The sequence below is a fragment of the Dama dama genome, chromosome 24, assembly GCF_033118175.1.
Source record: "Dama dama isolate Ldn47 chromosome 24, ASM3311817v1, whole genome shotgun sequence".
Lineage (NCBI taxonomy): Eukaryota > Metazoa > Chordata > Mammalia > Artiodactyla > Cervidae > Dama > Dama dama.
The window spans coordinates 46,852,890-46,880,876 of NC_083704.1; the positions used below are offsets into that span (position 1 = coordinate 46,852,890).

The following is a 27,987-nucleotide window of genomic DNA, read 5'->3' on the forward strand; positions in this document are numbered from 1 at the left end:
ATATTTTACTAATATTTTACTAATTTTAACTAGTAGTGAAAATAAAGCATACCAAAATTTGTGAGATGCATTAGAGGTATCTAAAGTATTCAGAAAGAAGTAATCAAGAGAGTAAGTCAATAAAATGGGAAATGGACAATGGAGAAAAGAATCAATAAGACCAGGTGTGGATTTTTAAAAACTATTTAGTAAGTGATAAACCTAGACTAATCAAGCAAAAGACAGACCACACACACACAGTGTCAGTATGAAGATGAGATGTAAAGGAAAAGGAAAATAAGGGAATATTATGAACAATTTGAACTTCCCAGGTAGCTCAGTGGGTAAAAGAATCCTCCTGCAGTACAGGAGATGTGGGTTCGATTTCTGGGTTGGGAAGATCCCCTGAAGTAGGGCATGGCAACCCACTCCAGGATTCCTGCCTGGAGAATTCAGTTAATACAAGGAGCCTGGCAGGCTACTATCCATAGCGTCACAAAGAATCAGACGTGGCTGAGATGACTGAGCACACATGCATGTGTGAACAACTTTATACTAATACATTTGACAATTTAGATGAAGTAGGAAAATTTTTTCAAAGAAACAAATTGCTAAAACTGATACTAAAAGAAATAGAAAATCTGAGTAGCCTTGTGTCTATATTTAGAAAATGAATCCGTAATTTAAAACATTGCCACAAAGAAAATCCAGGTTCAGATAGATTTATGGGTAAGTCTCACCAAACATTTGAGGAAAAATAATGCTCTTAGATAATAAGGCAGAAAGAACATTGTCCAATTCACTTAATAAAATGAGGCTAGCATAATTCTTATACCAAAACCAGGAAATGTAATTCCCAAAAGAGAACTATGAATCAGAATCACTCGTGAACATAGACTAATGGATCCTTAACATCATGACCAGGTGGTGTTTATCCAAGAATTCAAGGTTAATCTTACATTTTGATAATTAGTCAGTGTAATTTATCATGTTAACAGAATAAAGGGAAAAAATTGTAAAATCATCTCAGTGAATATAGAAAAATCAATTGATGAAAATTCATCAGCCATTGTGATGGCTCACATCAAACTATTACCAGAAGGAAACTTGTTCAGCTTGATCAAAGACCACTATAAAAACCTACAGTTCAATCATATTTAATGATGAAATACTGAGTACTTACTCCTCAGATGGGGAACAAGTCAAAGATATCCACTCTGACAACTTCTGATCAGCATTGTATTCAGAGTCCCCCTAGCAAGTGCAATAAGATAACAAAGATAAATTTTACAGCATACAGATTAAAATAGAAGTAAAAATTTCTGTCTTTGCAGACAACATAACCATCTTGTAGAAAATTCTAGGGAACCTACAAAAACCAAACAAAACCTAGTTAAAACAAGTGAGTTTAACAGGGTCACAGAACACAATGTCAGTATACCAAAATCAATTTTATATTTCTGTATAGATGTATTTATAGCAAGAAACAATTGAAAACTATACATTTTAAAAACATTTACAACAGCATCAAAAATATTCAAGAGTAAGTTTAACAAAATATATGTTAGCCTTTTATATTGAAAACTATAGAACATTGCTTAGAGAAATTGAAGACCTAAATAAATGGGAGCACGTTGCTAATGAATGAGAAGACTATATTTGTTAACATACCAATACTTTTTCAGTAAATCTGTAGATTCAGTCTGATCCCAGTTACACTCCCAGCAGGCTGCTTCTTTTTCTTTTTTCTCAGAATTTAATAAGCTACTTCTAAAATTTACATAGAAATTCACAGGTCCAAGAATAGCCAAAACCTTTTCAAAAAGTAAAATTTATATCTCATGATTTCAAAACTTCATGTAAGGTTACAATAATCAAGATATTATGTACCTGGCATAGATACCAGTAAAAAGTTCAGAACACCCACACATGTATACATCAGCCAAAGCATCAGAGCAGTTCAATAGGCAGAGGAATTTTTTTTTTTTTTTTGAGAACTGGAAATTCTGAGTATATTCATGAAAGAAAAATGAACCTCAACTCATACGTCATACCATTTACAAAAATTAATTTGAGATGGATTATAGATCTAAATGCAAATATGAAAAGCTACTTTAAGATGTTTGTTAGGGCCCAGAAAGCATTAACCATAATTAAGAAATTAATTGACAAAATAGGCTTCAATGAAATTTAAAACTGCGTCAAAAAGATATTAAGAAAATGAATAAGCAAGCCAAAAAATGGGAGATGATATTCTTAATATATATAACTGACAACAGACTTTTATTGAGACTAGATCCTACAACTCTATAATGAGAAAACAAAACTTTTTTTAAGGCAAAAATAATTCAACAGAGATTTTTACAGTTGATCAAATAAGTATATGAAGAAAAGCTCTATACTACCAGTGAGTGAAGTACAAGTTAAAAAAACAGTTACCTCTACTACTTCACCCACTAAGAATGGCTAAAAGAGACAAGAAATACTAAATGTTGTTGAGATGTAAAGCAATTTCATGAATTTCTAGTGTAAGTGGAAAATGGTATAACTATTTGAAAATACTTTTGGAGGTTTCTCATAAAGTTAAACATTTGCCCTTTGATCCAACAGTTCTACTTCTTGCCAACTATCTAAGGAAATTAAAATACGTGTATACAAATTTGCATTTCACAACAGCTTTATTTATGATGGCCAAAATGTTGAAATAACTCAAAAGTCTAACAGCAGAAGACTGAACAAATGGTGCTCTGTGCACAGAGTGAGGTACTACTCAGCGAAACAAGAATGAACTACCAATGCATGCATCAATACTGATGATCCTCAGATGTTAGCCTGAGTGTGAGAAGCCATTTACTGTGGTTTCATTTATATAAACAGAATAGACAAATTTAATCTAAGGTGAAAGAAATCAGTGCTTTCCATTAAAAGGTATGAATGTGGAGACTGATTGGAAAGCTGCACAAAAGATCTTTCTGGGGTGATTGAAATGTTGTATACCTTTATGAGTTATGCAGATGTATGAGATGGTCAAAACTCATCAAACTGTATCCTCAAAGTCTATGCATTGCATGGTATGAAAGTCAGAGAGCTTATATGACTAATGTACATTGAGCATTTACCATATGCTAGACACTATTAGTGGAGAAGGCAATGGCACCCCACTCCAGTACTCTTGCCTGGAAAATCCCATGGACGGAGGAGCCTGGTAGGCTGCAGTCCGTGGGGTCGCTAAGAGTCGGACACGACTGAGCAACTTCACTTTCACTTTTCACTTTCATGCATTGGAGAAGGAAATGGCAACCCACTCCAGTATTCTTGCCTGGAGAATCCCAGGGACGGGGGAGCCTGGTGGGCTGCCATCTATGGGGTCACACAGAGTCGGACACGACTGAAGCGACTTAGCAGCAGCAGCAGACACTATTAGAAGTGCTTACATGTATTTAAACATTTAGTCCTAACACCTCTGTGAGAGATGTGTCATTATTATATCACCATTTTACAAATAAGGAAAGAGAGACAGAGAGAACACATAACTGCAAAGATTATATAACTAGTAAGTGGTAGAACTGGAATCCAAATCCAGACGGTTTGGCTCTAGAGCCCAAATTCTTGCATCCCTGGAAGGAATATATTTAAAAGGTGTTGTCACTAGAGGTTAGCTGGAGAGAGTTGTCAGATTAAGAAACAGAATATAGTTCAAATGTTTTTAAGTATTTCAGGGTAATGAAATTAAATCTCAAAATGTGACCACGTGACTGGATTAAGGCGTAAAGACGAGAGAAAGGCTTTTGAAGGCAAGGCAGTTAAGGGACTTTTAGCGTGTCAAACAGTATATCAGAAGGTAAGATGAACCTGGTCCCAGTGTCTTCTGAGAATGTGTATAGGATGGTGTGGTTTTACTCAAGTGTGTGTTCTCAAGTGGTATGTCTGAGGAGGTATAAGGAGTGAGTAGAGAGTGATGTGAAGCTGAAAGGGTGGAAGGGCCTGTCTGTGCAATGCCTCAGGTTTCAGAGAAGGTAGGGTTCACAGTCAGAAGAGCAGACTCTGTCCCAGTGCCATGGTCCCATGGCTTCAGAACTGAAGGCTGTAGAACCACAGGTAAACTGCATAAGTGAACTTCAACTCTGGACTTGAAGGAGAAGTAATACCTCAGAGAAAAGCCAGGTTTCATTTAAGGTAAGGCGTGTAGGACCGTTAAACCGCATGTGTGCTCAGTCATGTCTGACTCTTTGCAGCCTCATGGACTGTAGCCCTCCAGGCTCCTCTGTCTATGGGATTTCCCAAGCAGGAATACTGTAGTGGGATGCCATTTCCTTCTCCAGGGAGTCTCCCAAACCCAGGGATCAAACCCAATCTCTTCCATCTCCTGCACTGGCAAGTGGATTCTTTACCACTCACTAGTGCCATGTAGGAAGCTCGTAGGACCCTTAAAAGAATATAGAGAATCTATGTACTTTTCAGTAGTACAGATTTCTAAGGGCACAGTGAAAGGGTGACTTGAGGATTAGCAAGAGAATGATGGGACAGCTATTTGAGGAAGAGAGAGCTTGCTGGAGGAGGGTAGGAATTGGGAGGTAGGGATTGATTGCTGAACAGGTGTAGTGATGGTACTTCTGCAAGGAACTTGGTTTTCCTTGATGCAGTCATGAGCTACAACATTGGCAGCCCCCAAATTCCAGTCCTCAACTACATGCTTTCCATATTAAGGGGCTGTGGTGACTTGCTTTTCATGGGGAAATTACTTTTACATTAGTAATAGGTAATGACTTCTCCTGCCCATGTGGAAATTACTATTTCAGTCTCTCTGCTTGTGTCACTTAATAAACACAATATGTTGATGAAAAAGATGGACAAAGTCATTGTAAGCAGATTTTCTGTTGAGAAGTTAAAACTGAAGTGAAAATTTATTTCAAAAGGCACAAGAATAAAAGTATTAAAAGCTTCTTTTTTTGTTATTTTGGGAGCATGAAATAGAATGAAGTTCTAAAATTCTGGAAAGAGATGTACTTTAGAATTGCTGGGTTACAAAATTGTAGTTTTTTGTTAGTCATTACTTTTTAGCAAGGCATTGCTGGCTAGCGCTGTGTACTGTTAACAATTCAGGCTCTTCATACAGGGGCAAAATGAATCTGATTATCTTCAGATCTTTCCCACAGTATTGGTAGAGAAAAGGGGCACAAGAAATCAAAAAAATTCAGGGACAACCAAGAGCTTATTATTGCATGCATTTGAGAGTGGGTGTGTGTGTGTGTGTATGCGTGTTTCACCAATACAATGAAGCCATATTGCCAAAACATGTCAGTAAAAACTAGAAGTTAAATTCTTTGAATCATGATTTCACCCTTTGGCAGTCAATTCTTTCATGGAAAATTCCATGTTGAAATTAAATAGCATAAACTCTCTTATTAATCCAAGCAACAAACTAAGCAGAACTGTCTCTTCTCTATTAAGACTGGTGTTTTTCCCGTGCATATTTCTCAAGGAGCTGTAATTGTAAATATTTTAGATCAGGAACTCTTCCCTGCTGGACTAGAGTTTCACATAGGGGTAAAGTGATTAGAGATCAAGAAAAATGTCAGAAAAAGGAGATTTTAAGTGTGAATAATACCCAATGATAATGAAAATATTTTATGAGACTGACACGCTACCTACTGTGCTAACGAGGCACCTTGAAAATATTTTATAAAGATCAACTGTAATTCAGATAATCCACCTGTTGGTAGTAGAGAACTCAGAACACTTTTCCATAACTTCAGATAATATATCACAGAAATTATAAGAATAATGATTTATTTGTGAAAGCTTATGAAAATTGTAACCTTTACAAATATCAGCTTAACCAAAAAAAAAAAAAAAAAGCAAGCAACAAACCTCTATTTCTTCTAACCAAGGAAGATTTGTGAAAGTTATCCCTATCTTTTCCAAGAACTATTCCCATCTGTACTTCTAAAAGATGGATTCAGTAAATAACTTATCAGTACTTACACATTTATGAGGTTTGTTGAATGATGATAAAGTGAAAGACTGAAAATATGTATGCAGGCATGTATTTATATGCTTATCTTCATATACTCTTACACATGCATACCATTATTTGTTGAGTACTTTTCATGAAGCATTAATCTAGGCAGAGGAAATAAAAGCAGTTTGATTTGGGATATATAAAGTGTGTAAATCACACCTGAAATCCAAGCAACAAAACCAAAAGTAAACATGTGGGAATACATCAAACTTAAAAGCTTCAGCACAACAAAAGAACACATTAACAAAATGAAAAGACAACCTATGAAATAGAGGAAAAAATCTGCAAACCATATATCCAGTAAGGAGTTAATGTCAAAAATATATGAAGAACTCATGTACCTCAGTAGCAAAAAAAGAAAAAAAAAAATAAGTTAAAGTGGGCAAAGGACCTAAATAGACATTTTTCCAAAGAAGATATACAGTAGACCAACAGATACATGGGAAAATGCTCCACATCACTAGTCACTAAGGAATTGCAAATTAAAACCACAATGAGACATCAGCTCATACCTGTTAGGATGAATATCATCAAAAAGACAAGAGATAAATATGTATAAATGTAGAGAAAAGGGAACCCTTGTGCATTGTTGGTAAGACTATAAATTGGTATAGCCACTGTGGAAAACAGTATGGAGGTGCCTCAAAAACTTAAAAATAGAACTACCAAATGATCCAGCATTCCACTTCTGGGACATAGTCAAAGCAACCAGTAGCACTAACTTGAAAAGATATGTTCACCCCCATATTCACTGCAACATTGTTTACAATAGCCAAGACATGGGAACAACCTAAGTGTCCATCTGTGGATGAATAAAGAATTTGTGGTATGTATGTACAATGGGATATTTTTCAGCCATAAGAATGTGAGAAAATCCTACCCAGTGCAAAAACATGGATGGACCTTGAAGACATTATATGCTAAGTGAAGTAAGTAAGATAGGGCAAATTCTGAATGACCTCACTTATATGTGGAATCTAAGCAAAACAACACCAAACTCACAGAAAAGAGATCAGATTTGTGGTTACTAGACATAGTGGGAGGCAGGGGTGGGCACTTCTATCTTCTATAAGATAAGTAAACAGTGGGGATGACATTTTTCCACACTTTGTTGTGATCCACACAGTCAAAGGCTTTAGCATGGGCAATAAAGCAGAAGTAGATGTTTTTCTGGAACTCTTGCTTTTTCGATGATCCAACGGATGTTTGCAATTTGATCTCTGGTTCCTCTGCCTTTTCCCAATCCAGTTTGAACATCTGGAAGTTCACGGTTCATATACTGTTGAAGCCTGGCTTGGAGAATTTTGAGCATTACTTTACTAGCATGTGAGATGAGTGCAATTGTGCGGTAGTTCAAGCATTCTTTGGCATTGCCTTTTTCTGGGACTGGAATGAAAACTGACCTTTTCCAGTCCTGTGGCCACTGCTGAGTTTTCCAAATTTGCTGGCATATTGAATGCAGCACTTTCACAGCATCATCTTTTAGGATGAGCTATTTTGAAATAGCTCACCTGGAATTCCATCACCTCCACTAGCTTTGTTCGTAGTGATGCTTCCTAAGGCCCACTTGACTTCACATTCCAGGATGTCTGGCTCTAGGTGAGTGATCAGACCCTCATTTATGTGGGTCATGAAGATCTTTTCTGTACAGTTCTGTGTATTGTTGTCACTGCTTCTTAATATCTTCTGCTTCTGTTAGGTCCATATCATTTCTGTCTTTTATTGTGCCCATCTTTGCATGAAATGTTCCCTTCATATCTCTACTTTTCTTAAAGAGATCTCTAGTCTTTCCCATTCTATTGTTTTCCTTTATTTCTCTGCTTTGATCACTGAGGAAAGCTTTCTTATCGCTCCTTGCTACTCTTTGGAACTCCGCATTCAGATGGGTATATATTTCCTTTTCTCCTTTGCCTTTCGCTTCTCTTCTTTTCATAGCTGTTTGTAAGGCCTCCTCAGACAGCCATTTTTGCCTTTTTGCATTGCTTTTTCTTGGGGGTGGTCTTGATCACTGCCTCCTGTACAATGTCACAAACCTCCATCTATAGTTCTTCAGGCACTCTGTCTATCAGATCTAATACCTTGAATCTTTTTGTCACTTCCATTGTATAATCATAAGGGATTTGATTTAGGTCCTACCTGAATGGTCTAGTGTACTTTCTTCAATTTAAGTCTGAATTTGGCAATAAGGAGTTCATGATCTGAGTCACGGTCAGTTCCCGGTCTTGTTTTTGCTCACTGTACAGAGCTTCTCCATCTTTGGCTGTAAAGAATATAATCAATCTGATGTTGGTATTGACCATCTGGTGGTGTCCATGTGTAGAGTCTTCTCTTGTGTTGCTGGAAGAGGGTGTTTGTTATGACCAGTACATTATCTTGGCAAAACTCTGTTAGCCTTTGCCCTGCTTCATTCTGTGCTCAAAGGCCAAATTTTCCCGTTACTCCAGGTATTTTTTGACTTCCTACTTTTGCATTCCAGTCCCCTATAATGAAAAGGACATATTTTTGGATTATTAGTTCTAGAAGGTCTTGTATGTCTTCATAGAACCATTCAACTTAACTGGACATGGAACAACAGACTGGTTCCAAATCGGGAAAGGAGTACATCAAGGCTATATATTGTCACCCTCCTTGTTTAACTTATATGCAGAGCACATCATGAGAAATGCTGAACTGGATGAAGCACAAGCTGGAATCAAGATTGCAGGGAGAAGTATCAATACCTCAGATATGCAAATGAAACCACCCTACTGCAGAAAGCAAAGAAGAACTAAATAGCCTCTTGATAAAAGTGAAACAAGAGAGTGAAAAAGTTGGCTTAAAACTCAAAATTCAGAAAATTAAGATCATGGCTCAGGTCCCTTTACTTCATGGCAAATATATGGGGAAACAGTAACAGACTTTATTTTGGGGGTGTTCCCAAATCACTGCAGATGGTGACTGCAACCTTGAAATAAAAAGACACTTGCTCCTTGGAAGAAAAATTATGACCAACCTAGACAGCTTATTAAAAAGAAGAGACATTACTTTGCCAACGGAGGTCCATCTAGTCAAAGCTTTGGTTTTTCCAGTAGTCATGTATAGATGTGAGAGTTATAAAGAAAGCTGAGCGCTGAAGAATTGATGCTTTTGAACTGTGGTGTTGGAGAAGACTGTTGAGAGTCCCTTGGACTGCAAGTTGATCCACCCAGTCCATCCTAAGGGAAATCAGTCCTGAATATTCATTGGAAGGACTGATGTTGAAGCTGAAACCAACACTTTGACTACCTGCTGCAAAGAACTGACCCATTTGAAAAGACCCTGATGCTGGGAAAGATTGAAGGCAGGAGGAGGAGGGGATGACAAAGGATGAGATGGTTGCATGGCATCACTGACTCAATGGACATTTGAGTTTGAGTAAACTCCAGGAGTTGGTGATGGATAGGGAGGCCTGGCATGCTACAGTCCGTGGTGTTGCAAGGAGTCGGGCACGACTGAGTGACTGAACTGAACTGAACTGAGGGATGTCATGTACAACATGGTGACTGTTGATGAACTATAGTAAAGCTGTTAAGACAGTAGATCCTAAGAGTTCTCATCACAAGAAGAAATCTCTTTCCATTTTATTGTATCTGTGTGAGATGATGAATATTAACTAAACCTCTTGTAGTAATCAGTTCACAATACAAATAAATCAAGCCATCAAGCTGCACAGCTTAAACTTGTACAGTGATGTTAGTTATTTCTCAGTAAAGCTGTGTGAGGGGAAAAAAGCATTTAGTAGGTAAGGGCCTGGTTTCCTGTACTCACCGTGGGTGAAGGAGGTTGACTCCAATCCCAAGCATTTTCTAAATGTAGAAAGACTTAAAATATTTATTTCAAAAAAGTGATAATTTGGATAGCAGTTATTAACTGTGGAAATATGAGGAACTTGTATAAGGGGGGAAAGGTAATCATAGAGCAGCACTTGGTTCAGGTTTCATAATAGTTACATAGTCACAATAAGGAGAACACAGAATATAGCTTTTAAAGAAAAGGGAGAAAGAGAATGAGAGATAATTATCTTGGGAGGAAGGAGTCAGAAATTTAAGTGTGTAAATGAGCTAAAAGTCTTATTTACCATAATAAGTCAGCAGATAAATGTCTAAAATTGATGAATCAATGAATAATATTTAAAAATACAGAGAGAAGGAGTGGTTAAGAGTTGACAGTATGATTGGATGAGTGAAAAAGTGACAGAGGGCTACATTTTGTGTAAAACTATTGGCACTATACTTAACCTATATTTGCATACACTGTCATGATAAAAAGAAATTTAATTTTTTTAAAAGAAGCCTGTCTTGAACATCCCCACCTTCCCGCCCTCTGTACTCACTATACATAACAGATGCCAAATGTCTGATTTCCTTCCCGGACTGGAAGGAGTTTTATTCAGTGCTCTATCCTTGGAGCTATGCCCAGTGTCTCAACACCTGATAAGCATGTAGCACCTATATGAAGGCTTCCCTGGTGGCTCAGTGGTAAAGAATCCACCTGCCAAGCAGGAGATACGGGTTCGATCCCTGGGTTGGGAAGATCCCCTGGAGAAGTAAATGGCAACTCACTCAAGTATTCTTACCTGGAGAATCCCATGGACAGAGGAACCTGGCAGGCTATAGTCCATGGGGTCACAAAAGAGTCAGACACAATTTAGTGACTAAAAACAACAACCTATTAGAAAGAATGGATAAATGTGATTACTAATGGGACAAACCAGCTGAAAGATGGAAATTGGGGCATAATATTAAATTTTTAAGGAATAGGACCAGAATTTGTAACAACAGTCATAATGAAGAGGAAAAGTTAAAATTTTACATAACCTCCTGTTCCTTCTGCCTCTGTAACTCAGCTTGCTCCTTGCAAAGTCTGGATCCCTTAGATCACATAGTCTCAGAAAGTGGGGACTTAAAATACTACATTCTGGAACTTACCTCACTCACCCTTGTCCTGCTCTTTGCAATCGCCCAGCCCCTGCAAACTTGCTTAATCATGCCTGTCCATGTAAAGGTCAGGCATCCCCCTCCCCGTCTTGATCACTGTTCCTTAAACCAGCCTATTAGCAGCTAGTGTTGCTCACTAGAGTAGGTCTATAAAAACTCTGTAACCCCTTTGTTCAGGGCTCAGAGCTTAGAATGTTAACGCCCGGGCCTGCTGGTATAATAAACCTGAGTTCTCCACCTCTTTGAGTGTGGTGCTTGGTTTCTCAATTACTGGTTTCTGCAACAATAATACTTGTATAATAATATTAATAATTATTGTTAGATAGCTGAAAACCCCAAAACTTCCATATAGCCTGCTTTTACCAAGCCATAGTGTTTTGCCATATGGCTTGCATACTGAATTTGTCCTGTGCATTTCACTTCCTAAGCTAGCTAGCACTTCATGCTTAAATGACTGATAGAGACTAACTGGTCTGCCTGTTTGTATTGTACCTCAGCCTTCTCTCTCAGTACCCCTCTACCACCCCAAGTATTCCTTCACTGAAGTTAATTCAGACTTCCCCACTTATTCTACTTTTCTTACATTCTCCTTCAAGAACCACAATGACACTTGACCCTCTGTGGTCCGCATTTCTCTTCTTGATCTTCCAACACCTTCACAACTTGGCCTCAATGCCCTGTCCCACATTACTTCCCACACCTTCCCAGAGTGCCTCTTGCTGGTTAGGCCAGACTCGTTGTTATATCACACTCAGTCCTACCTCCTACGTTTCATTACACCAGGCTCCTTTCCCCCAAAAAAGATCAAAACAGTCCCATCACCTGGAAATATAATATTACTGTTGAGACATCTGCAAAGAAAATAATTTTCCATATTTAATCAATATTTCACTGCACTCTTTTTTACTCTTGTACTGTGGAAACAAACTCAGATTCTCATCCATATTAAATCTAAGACTCTTAAATGGAATTTGACTTTTAAAATGACATTTTATTTCCTTTGTCAATTAATATATCTCTTGATTTTGATAGATTAATAAAATAAACCTCATATAAAATGTACTTCTAAGCAAATAATGAAAGAGCCTATTATAAGCACAGACAATTTTAAATACTGCTTTTCCTTTAACTTCAAAAATGCTCTTTTCTGCTTTTGTCCTGCAGTTTTAAATGTCTTAATTTTTTACTAAATGATTATTTTCTCTTTTTCTTTAACTCAGTAAGACCATTTAGAGAATTCATCTGCTGAAGTATTGAGGGTTCTAATTGTTTAATGGACAGAAATTAGGCCCTGCAAGAGTACTTTAAAAACTGGCAAATACAAGGCATAATTACAGAATCTTCAGAAGAATCTATTTCTGTACAATAGGTTAATTGGTAAGTAGACAGCACTGGCCACACTTTAGACCCAGCTTCCAATTTCAATTTCATCTTTGCTTTTTTTTAAACCAAATATAAGTGGCTAATTGTGATCAAATTAGTCCTCTTGAAGGAACAATTGGCTACTTATCTCTGATTTTCAAAATTTAAGTGGTCTAACCCATGTACAGTTAACTGCCTACAGATCTAGGGTTATTTCTCTTAAGTTGTCAAAGCCTTGACTCATGATAGGAATTCTGTAGCCAGGTGACCAATGTGTAGTTCATATTATGATGATTTCTTTGGAAGAATCAAGATAGTTTTTAAGAAAATTGAAGCCGAAACAGATAGATTTACCTAAAGGGAAAAAATTGGCTTGGGGCTGGGTGACCCAGTTGATTGCCTCAACTCGCTGAACTTTCCACTTAAAGATGGCTTCTTCATTTATGTGACTGTAAAAAGTACTTACTCCTCTTTCCCTTTTTAATTCTAGTGGTGCAATCTATGCATTGACTTGGTGGCATTTACCAATGAAATATTCAAAGGAGCAGTTTTCCAGTCACTGGATGGAATTACTGTCTCAGCGAATTGTAAGCTACGAAAGATCTTCACTTTAAAATACAAGCCTCAAGACACTGCTGATAAAGATGGTATGTTCAAACTACTATGAAGATTTTTTAGTTCTCCAGTTTTTAAAAAAGATAGACATGCCTTTGGAAAGTAAGAGTACAAGGTGTTTTTCTTTTTTTTAATTTATCTTTATTTAATTGTGGAAAGGACATTTAACATGAGGTCTATCTTAACAAATTTTATTGTTAATAAATGTTAGTTATTTTGACTATAGTTACAGTGTTATACAGCTGGTCTCTAGAGCTTATTCATCTTGACTGAAATAATAATAATAATTTTCTAATGATCATGGTAAGATAGAAGGATGGCTGAGATATTCCTCATATGATTTTTAAAGAGACTGGAAATATATATACAGTAATTACTCATTAATAACTATACTCTGCAGGGAACAGAGCCATCTAGAATTCATAAGGCAGCACAAACTCTCCTGCTAAGATATCTTAAACAACTAAAACATTGAGGGACTACTATTGCTTCTTTTTATTTTCATCTGGGATTACTTTTAACAAAATCAATTCTCCTAGAAGCCCAGGAAATAGGACTGCACATTAGATGGCAAAGGTGATTTCTTAGAAGTTTATATGTAGACTTTAGATTTGTGTTGCATCTGGATGAATGTCTGTGGAACAGGTCACTGTGCCTATAAATTCACTTGGTAATAAAACACAGCAATGCGTTTACAGCTCCCCAAAGAGATCAAAGGCCAGGAAGTATGGCTAGTCATCTTGTATACCACTTAAAGGCTATACAAGAAAGTGAAAGATTTCATTAAAAAAAAAAAAAAGCACCCAGTTAATAAGAAACTTCAAAGTTTATAGAAATATTGATAAATTTAGGTGAATTCCATATTAGATCATAAGAGATAAATGATAACCTAATTGAAATTTTTAATAAATGTAAGGAAAAAGTGAATCAAAACTTGACAGATTAAATACATGTTTTTGTCTCTGATTCCTTCTAAAGCTGCAATAAAATTATAACATGGCAATAAAAATGGTATAAACCCACCAGAGTGAAGAGGAGACAACAAAACATAAAAGATGTTCATAAATCTTGTCAGATTGAGATGTGAGAACTGACTTGAAAGAGCAGAGAAGGCTGACGGTTTTAGTTTTACAGGGAGATTTACCGTAAGATTCATAGCATAGAACCTCAGGGGAGATGAAGAACTGACTGTCCTTAGGAGAGGGTTCAATACAAAGACATAGGAAGATCCTGCACTCACCTCCTCCCCTGGACACAAGAAATTTACAGCTGCATTAGGAATGAATTTCTTGGAAAGGGACCTTCAAATTGGATGAATAGTATCTCCACAACAAAGGATTTAAACAGCATCAAAGTTATGAGTGAGTGAAAAGTGAAAGTCGCTCAGTCAGGAGTCCAGCTCTTTATGACCCCATGGACTGTATAGTCCATGGAATTCTCCAGGCCAGAATACTGGAGTGGGTAGCCTTTCCCTTCTCCAGGGGATCTTCCCAACCCAGGGATCAAACCCAGGTCTCCCCCATTGCAGGTGGATTCTTTACCAGCTGAGACACAAGGGAAGCCACAAAGGTATGAGAGGCAGAGATAAAGTCTCCCCCCCAGGGGAAAAGAACCACACCCCAGCCACAGCAGTGTACAAATGGGAAAGGTCAGAGAGCTATGGACCTTTCCCCTGAGGAGCAGGATATCTGAGCTCCATGCCAGGAACCCAGCCCCTAGGTCCTGTACAGGAGAGATGAGCCCCTAAAGTAACTGACTTTGAAAACCAGTGGGGAGAAAAAAAGAAAACCAGTGGGGAGTATGTCCAGGAAAACTATAGAATTGCAGGGATGAGAAGTCCACTCTTAAAGAGCTTCCTGCAGACCTACTAGACCCCAAAACCAGTTGACCCACAGGACACAAACACCAGTCGAAAAGTGCCTGCATCATAGGTGAAGGGGTCCTACTTACTAACCTTGAAACATATGCTGGAGAGTCAGAAAGCAGTTGGAATAATCTCCCAGGTTTGAAACTCTAGCAATGGACCTTTTTGTAATCTCAGGCTACTTTGTAATAGTAGAACTGTCAAGCACCATTTTGGAATTCTCTCTCTCACCTATTACGCCAGTGCTCGGAACCTCAGCCTTAGGCCTGTGTTTTGACTGGGCACTGCTTCCAGTCTGGGGACCAGCCCCACCCACAGCTACAGCCTTGCCAAAACTGGAAGGCACACACAGCCCAAATAGTTGGGCAAACTCTCGAATTCTTGGCTCTGGTGGAAAGCAAGTTTATGCTTCTGAGCCCCACAGGACATGTCTTAAATAAGGCCACTCCTTCAAGACTGGGAGAGACAGCTGATTTACCTAATACATAGAAACAAACAGAATTGAGCAAAATAAGGAGACAGAGGAATATGTTCCAAATGAAAGAATAAGAGAAAACCTCAGAAAAAGAAATTAAAAAAAAAACAGAGATAAGCAGTCTCCTGGCAGAGTTCAATGATGATCATAAAGTTGCTCTTTAAATTTGGAAGAATACTGGCTGAACAGAGTGAGAACTTCAACAGTGAGATAGAAAATAGAAGAAAATACCAAAGAGAAGTAATAACTGAACTAAAAAATACACTAGAGGAGTTGAGCAACAGATTGGATGAGGCAGCAGAAAGAATCAAGAAGCTAAGACAAAGCAGTGAAAGTCAACCAGACAGACTAGCAAAATGACAAAGATTTTAAGTGGTGAAGATACCTTAAGGGACCTTTGGAACAGCATCAAGTGAAATAGCATTCCCATTACAGAGTCCCACAAGAGGAGAGGGGGGCAAAAAAATTATTTGAGGAAATAGTGGCTGAAAATTTCCATAATATGGGAAAGGAAATAGACATCCAGATCTAGGAAGCATAGAGTTCCAAATAAGTTGAAACCAAAGAACCACACACACCCTACATTATAATTAAAATGATAAAAATTAAGGATGAGAGAAAATCCTAAAAGCAGCAAGAGAAAAAAAAATACTTGTTACATACTAAAACCCACAAAGTTATTAGATTTTTTAGCATAAACTGTGCAGGCCTGGCAACCCACTCCAGTGTTCTTGCTTGGAGAATCCCAGGGACAGGGGAGTCTGGTGGGCTGCCGTCTGTGGGGTCACACAGAGTCAGACACGACTGACGTGACTTAGCAGCAGCAGCAGTGCAGGCCAGAAGAGAGTGGCTTAACATATTCAAAGTGCTAAAAGGAAGAAAGTCAACCAAGAATTATTAACAAGGTTATTATTCAGAATTGAAGAAATCAAGATTTTCCCAGATAAACAGAAGTTAAAGGAATTCATCAACACTAAACCAACCCTGAAAGAAATAATGAAGAGACTTCTTTAAGCTGAAAAGAAATAGCACTAATTAATAATAAATTTTAAAAAAAGAAACACATGAAAGTAAGAACCTCGCCATTGTTGTTGTACAGTTGTTAAGTCACGTCCAACTCTTTCAGACTCCATGGACTGTAACCTGCCAGGCTCCTCTGTCCATGGAATTTCCCAGGCAAGAATACTGGAGTGGGTTACCATTTCCTTCTCCATGGGATCTTCCTGACCCAAGAATCGAACTGCATTTCCTGCATTAACCAGTGGATTCTTTTACAACTGAGCTACCAGGGAAGCCCCCCCAAAAAATATCTCACTCAAAAGGGTAAATATATAATAAAGGTAGAGGGTCGGTCACTTATAAAGTAAGCATGAAACTTAAAAGACAAAAAACTAAAATATATTGTTCCAAAAATAGTAAAATTAGCATGTTATGAAAAACCCCAAGCAGTCTTTTTGGCCAACCTAATATATTCTGTGGGTTTTGATAAATGAATAATGACATGTATCCAGCATTACAGTATCATGCAGAATAGTTTCATTGCCCTAATTACTGTTGCAATGGGGAGACCTGGATTTGATCCCTGAGTTGGGAAGATACCTTGGAGAAGGGAATGGCAACCTACTCCAGTATTCTTTCCTGGAGAATCCCCATGGATAGAGGAGCCTGGCAGGCTACAGTCCATGAGGTTGCAAAGAGTCGGACATGACTGAACGACTAAAACACAGCACAATTTCTATAGTGCAGTGCCTTTCATGGAAGGATGGAAAAGAGGGGTGATTTTAAAAGGAAATATACAAGAGATGTCGTGTAATAAGAATTCAAGAATTTGGTGACTTGCTGTGTTGATGTCTGTGTTACAGTAAGTGATGAATGTCCCTTTGTCTTTCTTACTGAAGGATGGGTCATTGCCTTCTGCAAAAACAGATTAGTCGGTCATAGCATTGAGACTTATCCAAGGAAATTTTTGTATATGTTTCTTACATTCCATTCTCAGGTTCAGTTTTAAAATATCATATTAAATGCATGCTTAAGCTCAGTCCTGTGTTATCCTTGGCTCGTTTAAACTACTACTGTTTTACTCTAGGACCTCTCAGACTCACCCATGCTAGGATATGTTGCCCAGTTCTGTTGCTGTTCTCTGTTACACAGTGGGATATAGTAGAAAATGAGTTATTAGGACCCTAAAACAGCAGTTAACCAGTTTCTTGGCTGTCCAGCAGAATGACTTATGCTGGACAAGTAGTAAAGCATGATGATTCAATTTCGTTTATTACTTTTATGATCCCCAAGGGAACATGGACTAACATTTGCATGACGGAATTATTAACTTGTATCATTTTGCATTTTTTTTTAAAAGACACAATATATATGTAGATAGATCAGAGAAAGGCGGAAGAGAGAAAAGAACAAGTGATGATCCATTCATCATGAATTTATGCTGACAATCAGTTTTACAGGTCTCCTGTTTCCCCAGTCTCCCCAGTTCATTGTTCTTCCTGAAATCTCAGGACTGGGGAGTGTGTATTCAGTGTTCAGTAATGCAAGAAGAGAAGAACTAAACTATGATTTAAGACTAGGGGCCCTTTGAGGGCTAAAATTGGATATCCACATTTGTATTTCTAGCACATGACCTGGCACCAGTAACGTGTCATAAATGCTTGATGAATTAATAAAGTAAGGGCTAGCTAACTGTTCCAATTATTCATTCACTATCTCTATACAGTAAACCTTTATTGGGTGTCTAGCAATCTGAAGAAAATTATCCCTTCAAAGGTGACAGAAAAAATTAGAAGTACTGATGTCTTCATAGACTCATTGATCAGGAAAAGGTCCTAAAGATCATCTAATTCAGTGTCTTAATTATACACATAAGGAAAAGAAGGTCCATGGAAATGAGGCATCTTGTGCTGAGGCTGCAGAAGGTGGAACTCAACACCAGTCCTCTGACTGCCATTTCATCAGCGCTGCCCAAGTTTACCGTCCACAATGAGTAAAATGATTTAGTGTTTTTAATAATTAACATTGTTGAGTTTTTTCCCACTTCTCTCCTCACCTGCAGGTGAGGTGAATGTACATCATACCCAAATCTTGTCAATTTAAGGCTACATTTCCACTCCTTCCCAGAGAGGAGCTGAACTCACAATGCCCTTGCCTAGCAAACCACCCCAGGGGAAGTAAAGTGGGTGAGGTGCCTGACAGCCAGTAGAAGACCCCACAAGAATCAGTCACCAGTGTCCCTGTATCAAGGCTCAGAATTATTCAAAGATATTTATTATATTTTGTAATTAAATGTTATAAATACTGTTTATAATAAAATACTATTTCTCGAAACCTCTAAGGACAACAATTTCATTTACAGTACCATCCAAATAATTAAGTACCTTGGAATAAATTTAATACAGGATGTAAAGACTTGTACACTGAAAAGTATAAAACATTGCTAAAAGAATTTAAGAAAGACCTACCTAAATGGAAAGACATCCCACATTCATGATTTGGAAGACATGATATTGTTAAGATTTTCAATATCATGCCAAAAGATCTAGAGAATAAATTCAGTCTGTCTTGAAATATCAGTGGCCTTTTTACAGAAATGGAAAAAACAATCCTCAAATTCATATGGTATTGCAAGAGGACTGAATATCCAAAAAATTCTTGAAAAAAAAGAACAAAGTTGGAGGAGTCACACTTCTCAATTTCAAAACTTGTCTCAAAGTTACAAAAATCAAAGGAGTTGTTGTTAGGACTGACATATAGACCAATGAAACAGAGTTAAATCCAGAAATAAAGGCATACATCAGATTTTGGCAGGGACACCAAGAGCATTCAATGGGGAGAGAATAGTGTCTTCAACAAATGGGGAACCCTACCTCACCCATTTTATAAAAATTGATGCAAAGTGGATCAGTTACCTAAATATAAGAGGTAAAACCATTAAAGTCTTAGAAAAAGAATAGAGATAAATCTTCATGACCTTAAATTTGGCAGTTAGATATGTTACCAAAACCATAGTAACAAAATATTCAACGTAGATGAACTATACTTTATCAAAATTAAAAACTGTGTATCAGATGACATTATCAAGAAAGTGAAAAATCGCTTCTTGACCTTTTGACTAAGATCAAGTGAAGACATGAAAAAATGGCCTACAGAATGGGAGAAGATATTTGTAACACATATCTGATAGAATATATATTCTGTTTTGTAAATAAATTATACATATATATTCTGATATATTCTAGAATCTGAAATACATAACACAAAAACAAAATGACAACCCAATTTTTCAAAATGGTCAAAAGTCTTAAATATATCTCCAAAGAAGTTACACAAAAGAAGATAAAACAGATGTCAGCCAACAAACCTAAGATGCTAAACATCATTGTTCATTAGGGAAATAAAATTTTAAACCACAGTGAGATAACACTTTATACCTACTAGGATGGCTATAATTTTTTTAATAGAAGGTAAGTGTTAGCAAATGTGGAGGGAAATTGCAATCTTCAAGCATTGCTGATAGGAAACCAAAACTGTTCTCTCGTTGTGGAAAACATTTTGGCAGTTCCTTAAAATCTTAAACACAGCAATACCACATGACCCTGCAATTCCACTCTGAAGTATATACTTCCCCAAACAAAAAACAGATACATGTGCATGCATGTTTGTAACAGCATTATCCCCAATAGCCAAAATGTGGAAACAGCCCACATGTCCATCTCTGGATGAGTGGATTGACAAAAATTGTTAAGTACTATTTACACAGACACAAAAGGCCACATACTATATGATTCCATTCACATGAAATATCCATATTAGATAAATCCATAGGGACAGACTGTAGATTTGTGACTCCCAGGGACTGGGGACCAGAGAGAATGGGGAGATACAGGTTAATGGGTAAGTTCACTGTGAATGTACTAAATGCCACTGAATCTTTTACTATAAAATGATTAATTTTATTAAAATGAATTTCTTCTCAATTAAAAAACAAAATGGAATGATTCATTCAGGATAGTGAAGATTTTGCATAGTTCCTTTAAACATCAAAACCTTTTATTATTCAAAACAGAAGAAAAACACACACACCAGGATGCAGTGGTGTCTTCACCATTGAAATAATTTTCTTAAGTATCTGCTATTACTAATAATAAACATTTATATAGCACTTGCTATGTACCAGGTAGTATTCTTATCCTTTCATACATTAACTAATTTAATCACTGCAGTAACCCTGTAAGGGAAGTGTTATTTTCATATCCATGTTTCACAGATACGGAGAACAGGGCAGAGCAAGGTAATTACGATGCCAGGATCACACAAGCACTTGGTATAGCCAGCACATGAGCCCAGGCTGCCTTGCTCCAGAGCCTGTGCTGTTAACTGCTGTGATATACAGCTTCTTAAAATCTTTCTGCATTAATACAGTAAACTCCATAAAGCAAGGATTTGAATCCATATCAGGCCCAGGGACAAATCTGATAGTTATATGGTAGATGAATGAATTAAAAAATGAATCAACTTTATACCAATATTGTTAAATTAATTAGATTAGATGTGTCCCCCTAAAATTTATATCTTCTCTAATAAGATATCCAGGGTTTGCCTGGTAGCTCAGATGGTAAAAGAATCTGCCTGCAATGCAGGAGCCTTGGGTTCGATCCCTGGGTCAGAAAGTTCCCCTGGAGAAGGAAATGGCTACCCACTCCAGTATTTTTGCCTGGAGAATTCCATGGACAAAGGAGCCTACAGTCCATGGGTTTGCAAAAAATCAGACACAACTGAGCGACTAACACATGCACACAGGAAGAGATCCCAGAACGCTCCCTATCCCTTCCCACCATGTGTGGTTTCAAAGGAAGACAGCCATCTCTGAACCAGGGATAGGATGTTCATCAGACCTCAGATCTGCTAGTGTCTTGGTCTTAAGCTTCTCAGCCCCTAGAACTATGAGAAATAAATTTGTTATTTCTACACATTTCCACACAATTTACAGTATTCTGTTATAGCAGCCCAAACAAAAACAAATATTTCGGCAGTGAGAAACTTTTGTGTTTTCTGCTTCACTCTCAGTGATGTTTCAGAGAAGTGAGATTTGATATAAGTAAGGCACTGTACTAGGCACTACAAGTAAATAAGATGAATAAAGTTGAATCCAGAATCAGTGAATTATTACAGAATTGGTTCTTATTTAAACTACAATGAATTATGAGTATCTGTAGTGGAAACAGATCTATAAATCTGACTATTTTGTAAGGCATTCCCCCTCCCCAATAAAATGGGGATGATTATTCCTAATGCATAAAGTGCTTTATATATGTGTTAAAATTGATGACCTAATTTTTAAAGCTAGTTAAGATCCTCATCAAGGGTATTAAATGCCACAGAATGGTTCGTTTTATGAGGACTTTATGTCCAAAGAAAGGAGAACAGGGTTATAAAGTCACTCAAACATCGCAATAATACACTATCTCTTACTGGGAGCAAAGGTGTCCAAAAAAAAGCTACCATCTGATTGTGTCTGGATGCTGTATGAGCAAATATGTCAGCTTTCTCAGAGCCTTATTCACATACCATTTTGCCTTTTTGAGCTGACCATTCTAGCCTACATAATGTTCTTTCAGATGTGTTAGCAAAAGCAGCTCAAATTCTATTGTACCATATTTCAAACATTAGCTAAGCAGTCTGCATGTTTCCATACAAAGCCCCTACCCTGGAGACAGAACTTGTATGAAAGAACAACATGACAGGCTCCCGTCCCTTAATATCTGATTGCCTGCTTGATTTGTTATTTGCCATCTAGGGAGAAAAATATCCAAATAAAATGTGCATGGAGCACTATTCAGGATATAGCTGAATAAAGAACAACAGAAGAAGAAAAACAGAAGACTGGGCAGCTGCATTTAATCTCGGTTGACTGTTATTAAGGGGCTTTTGTTCATGACCATTTATTAAGCACCGCATTTGAGCCAAGTGTTTTACTAAATATAATCACTGGGATTCTCTCACTATACAGTGTGGCAGAACTGTCTTTCTTTCACTTCCTAGAATGCACCGAAGTCTTTCTGTCTTCAGGGTCTTCAAAAGCAGTTTCATCTACCTGAATAATCACTCCCACCCCATTTCACCAGGCCACTTTCTGCTTATCCTTTATGACTCAGCTTAAATGTCTCTTTTATCAGGAATACTTTCCCTAGCAACCTGTGAAGCTGGATTCCCTGATTACTTCTCTCATAACATCTTGAACTTTTCTTTCAAAGCATTTAACACAATTATAATTAACTGCAATATAACTTGTTTCATATTCTCTGCTGGGTATAAGCTTTAATAAGGCCATCATAGAGTCAACTATGGCTCACCACTATGTTCCCAGCCACTAGATGAGTACCCGGCACATAGTAGAGGCTCAGTAAGAATTTACTGAATGATAAAATGAGTAAATGAATGACTACAGGTAGACCATGCCCTGTAATACAGTTCAGCACTATTTAATTTTTGTGTAGGATCTGTACTATTTTTGGAATTAGTCTTTATTTTTAAATTAAGCCATAATTGCTAAAAATATAAAATAATATAACCTAGTAATTGAGCCTAGAGAAGGGGGGGAGTGGTTGGTGGGGAGATGAGTTAAGTTCTATTTAGGTCTATCAGAACATCCAGCTACCTGGTTTAAAGCCCCTTCATAGTTTGGGATCACAGAAAAATGAGACTAAAGCTTCTTTCCTCTTTCTCAAAAATGAAACTTTCCATACAAAATCTCAGGAAGTTTGACAGTCCGTAGTCACTTAATGATTAGGCTCTATTTTAAAATAATACATCAGTAGTTTTTTCTCTATCCCTTTATTGAAGGTTTTATTTTATACTGCCCACATTATTCATTCCCTCAGTGAATAATCCAATAAGTAGTAAGACAATTCTGAGACCAAAGAGACAGTCTATATAGAGAAAGGAAAAATGATATAGAGGGAATTTGATCATTTTAATGTGAAATCTGATTTGCATGTCAACCACAGTCATGTAAGATTCAGATTGGAGTTTTGTAACAGTCTCTGTTTTGTTCTATCTTTCATAAAAACTTGTGGGTTTTTGGTTACCAGAATTTGCTATTTTTCTCTTATTAGTTGGAAATTCAGCTTTTCTTTTGGATACATTTCAAACTTTGTGTGGTATTGTACTCTGTACCATCCACACAAGCCCTATGAGCTAAAGTTTCTATAATTTCTCTTCATAGGGTTCAGAATACAGCATTTTATTTCAGGTTCTTATTAGCCTACTGACTTTTCTTTCTCTATTAATATAAAAATCTCAGTTTACCAATATTGGCACCGATGTGGAAATTATCATTTTCTACCTCGAGAAGTCTGAAATGACATGTCTATATATATATATATATATATATATAGAGAGAGAGAGAGAGAGAGTGTGTTAGTTTACTTACTTTCCAAATTTTTTTTTATTTTGATAGTTCATTTACTCAATTCCGTTGGCTTTCTAAATGTCAATGACAAGTAAGAAATGAATGGACAAAGAATACCTGAAAACTAAGATTTGTAAGCTCGGTGGCATTTGTAATGACTGGACCATTAGGACACTTGGAAACCATCACATTGCTCATGAGCATTTAAGTTTTTAGTTAAATGATTCATTTTCCTTTTCAAGATTAGGACATTAAAATCTAATTAGGGAATGGCCACGGCTTGGATGCACAAAAACCTAACATCATTTGCCTTTATAAACATGGTTAGAGTTTATACTTACAGAAGGATATTTTTGAGGGATGAATTTGGTCAAATTTTTCTTACTATTCATATTCACATGTGCACAAACCAAATTTTTTCTACTAGATTCTAAAAGTAGAAATTTTTTCCTACTAAAAATTAAATTATTATGAATAAGAAATAAAAACTATGCTTAGACTAATCAAGGAAAGTTATTTTTCATTTTGGTATATTTCCTTCTTCCTTTTCCTATCCATATGTTTCATTTAACAATTTTCTACAGCTGAGATTAGGATATATTACGTTCATTTAACATCTTATCTTGAACCTTTCCCATCTTCTTAAATACAGTGTCTTATAAACTCTTAACTGGAAATTCAAGTTGTTTCAGAAATTACAAACATTTATATTGACCTTCATCTGAGTTTCTGATTTTTTAAATGTAGAATAGATTCATAAGTGAAATTACTGAGTGAAATATCATGGACATTTTTAAGACTTTTGATGCACATAGTAAAACTGCTGTTTGGAATGTTAACATCAACTAAATTCCTACTTGCTACAGATGACAAAGCTTAATATCTTTGCCATAAGATAGGTCATATATATAACTTTTTAAAATAACCTAGTAGTGAAATGGGTTAAGAACATGAACAGAAAACTTATTATAATGAAAACTTAAATATCCATATAAATATATATGAATAATATGAAATATCATTTGAAATACAAGCTATAATAATAAAAATACTACACTAATTAAACTACTTTTTTCTTTGAAAGTATTTGAAGATTGAATGTTAACATTAGGGAAAGCTGGGTAAAGGGTATATTGGAACTCTGTACTATTTTTGTAACTTTTCTGTAAGTCTAAATTTATTTCAAAATGAAAAGCTAGATAAATGCCTCATATAATGGCTGTAGGTGGTTACTCAATAATGTCATTGTACTTAGTGACCTTCTATAAACGAGGCAGTGTAATCCCAGAAACCTTTGTTGAGCATACTCAGCTGGTTCTTCGGAGTCCTACTCTAGTATTAAAATATATATATATATAAAATATTTCCAGTCAGTGCTCTCATCCATTGCAGAAGTCTCTGAATCTGTTTCATATGTTGATACTCTTTCTCATTTAATCCTCTCTACAATCCTAGAAAGTAAACCTTAAAATTATTTATGCTCAGATAAGGTAACCAAGACTGTATAACAGTGAGTAACCCATCCAAAGTCATACTCTAAAATGTTTTACTTTAATTGGTTTCCTTTATAAGGTATGTCCATTCAGCAGAAATTGCTTACATTTGGAGAATGAATGTTTGTCTTTATTTCCAGCTGGACATGATGCTCCCTTTCCAACAGATGAACCTATAGACATCATTCCACGAAGCTGCCAACTAACAACAGATGTTCCACAAGTCACACAGCTGCTAAACATGACTAAACTCCGCCAAACTGAAATAAAATTTGGGGGTCATCCTCTGAGTTCAGCAGAATCAGGTATGTACTCAAGTCCTAAAGTTTAAGCCTCTTTATTTTTAAGGCCAGAAAGTAGAGGGTGGTGGAACAGCCTGGCAATAATGCTTCATAGCTTGAGATTATATATTAAATCACTTTGACATCAGCTCTTGTCAGTGATAAATCATTTTAAATTTCTTTTTTAGCAACTAAAATAGCTTCTCGATTTTTATATGTTAAGTCAAACATCCTTGGTTATTCCTCTCTTCCTATATGTGTCCAAGCCCTTCCAGTTACACCTCCAAGTCATCTCTCAAATCTGATCCTATTCTACTTTCATTGTTGGGGTCCCCACTGTCACTTAACCTTACCCTCCCAGTTAATCTTTACATTGCTGTCAGATTTCTCTTTCTGATAATAGAAATAGAAATGTAACCATTGATTAAAGACTTTTAATGCCTTTCCTACTATCTTAGAAGACAGAATGAAAAAATGCCCCTGGGGACTCACACAAAGTCAGTCTCCCTTATTCCAAACTTACCCTGCAGTTTGATCTCCAGACCCTTTCTCTCATTCCCCATGTGTTAATTTCTGACCACTCTCTGCAGCTTTCATATGTTCTTATTTTGAGATTGCTGTTTCATTGGCCTAAAATGGCTTCTTTGCCTTTCTGCCTGGTAAAACACTCAATTTGTCTTCTTAAATCCAACTCAAATGCCACCTCTTCTGCCTTAACAAGCACAAGCATTGTTCTCCTTTTGTGATGGCTTTTTGTTCCTTGCAATACTTTTTACTTAATATTCTTTCATTCTCAATTAAGTGTGACCCTTCCAAAAAGAGCACTGTACATCATTCTTCTATATTCCTACCACCTAACACAGTGTGTGCCATATATTTGGCCTGGTGCTGCACACTCATATGACAGTAGCCAGTCAGATAACAGGAATGAGTGAAGTGAGCTGGATGCCTGGACATCCGACCCAAGAAACATTTTCTACTTCTGCAGTGAGCCATGTTGGGAGTGGAGGGGAGCAATGAGGGAAGAGTAAGACAGTGTTTCAAAGAGACTGTTCTCTACTGTTGAAACAGTAATATCAACAACTGATACAAATGATACAGTACATGGCAGTTAACACCCAGCCTCTGTGAATGAGCTGTAAGGGAGTGGTGAGAACTACAGCAAGCTGGATTCTCGTTCTCAGCCTAGAAGGGACAGCTGCAGTTCAGTTCTAGCCATATTTTGCCTTGCAAGAACACAGGCACAGTCTCACCAGATCTTTCATTTTTTTTTCAAGAGGAACTCAGTATCCCAGTGTTTGTAACACTATTTGTTGTAAAGTCGCTCAGTCCTGTTCGACTCTTTGCAACCCCATGAACTGTAGCACGCCAGGCTTCCCTGTCCTTCACCATCTCCTGGAGTTTGCCCAAACTCATGTCCATTGAGTAGGTGATGCCATCCAACCATCTCGTCTTCTGTTGTCCCCTTCTCTTTGACAATTTTAAAATATTGTCTAAACTCTATAAACATTTTTTAAAACACTCCTAGAGTCAAACAAAACATGCCAGGGCTGCCTGTTTTCTACCTCTGTATTGGACACCCATAGCTATTGACCAAACGAGTGAATAGTACTTACAGATCAAGAAATCTGTTATTCAGATGAGCACTTCTCAGCTTCCTGTATGTTAGAATCACTTGGGAAATTTTAAAAATAACTGATATAAAAAAATTTTTTCCCCTAATGTCTATGCTTCACCCCCAGAAATGTTGATTTAATTGCCTTCGGCTGGGTTTTTTTTTTTTTTTTTTAAACTTCTCCAGCCATTGTGACATACACCCAGGTTTGAGAACCCTGAATGAGTGACTGGATCACCTATCCCCACAAAGGTGATAACCTTGGGAGAAATCATGGTGAGGAGTGAGGGAACTAGTAGGGTGTGTTGGTTCTCAGATAACAGGTGGGGAAGAGAGAGTTGTCAAAATTTAAGAGTGGTCAAAGTAGAAAGAGGAGAAAAGAGATGGCCATAATGAGATGCATTGTGTGCATGCTAAGTTGTTGTCTGACTCTTTGCAACACCATGGACTGTAACCCACCAGGCTCTTCTCTCCAGTGGATTTTCCAGGCAAGAATACTGGAGTGAACTGCCATTTCCTTCTCCAATGATGAGAGGAATGAGTAACAAAAACAGACTCATTTTTCAGTTCAGTTCAGTTCAGTTGCTCATTCATGTCTGACTCTTTGTGACCCCATGGACTGCAGCACACCAGGCTTCCCTGTCCATCAGCAACTCCTGGGGCTTGCTCAAACTCTTAACTCACTTTTACTCTCTCTGTTTATCCAATATTCATTTATTCTTGGTACATTTTTATTGCATATTTCTAGAGATTTGGGACCATTCTGTTAACTTTTTCAGTATCAGTCCTGTAAGAGAATTTGACACTATGTTTTTCAGTCCTTTGTAATGAAATTTCCAAACTCACAAAAAAAGTAGAGAGACTACATAGTGAATCCCCCATATTTCCATCACCTGCTTTAACAGTTGCC

At 37.1% G+C, this 27,987-nt stretch overlaps 1 protein-coding gene across 9 annotated transcripts in view; it reads left to right on the forward strand.

The window, feature by feature from the left end:
• Nucleotides 1-27,987, forward strand: part of CFAP20DC (CFAP20 domain containing) — a 264,689-nt gene that overhangs the window by 102,030 nt on the left and 134,672 nt on the right. For all 9 annotated transcript variants that reach the window (XM_061128207.1, XM_061128199.1, XM_061128203.1 and 6 more), the window contains exons 6-7: nt 12,809-12,965; nt 25,322-25,486. In XM_061128207.1, the coding sequence (XP_060984190.1) occupies nt 12,809-12,965; nt 25,322-25,486 (322 nt within the window). The remainder of the gene's footprint in view (nt 1-12,808; nt 12,966-25,321; nt 25,487-27,987) is intronic.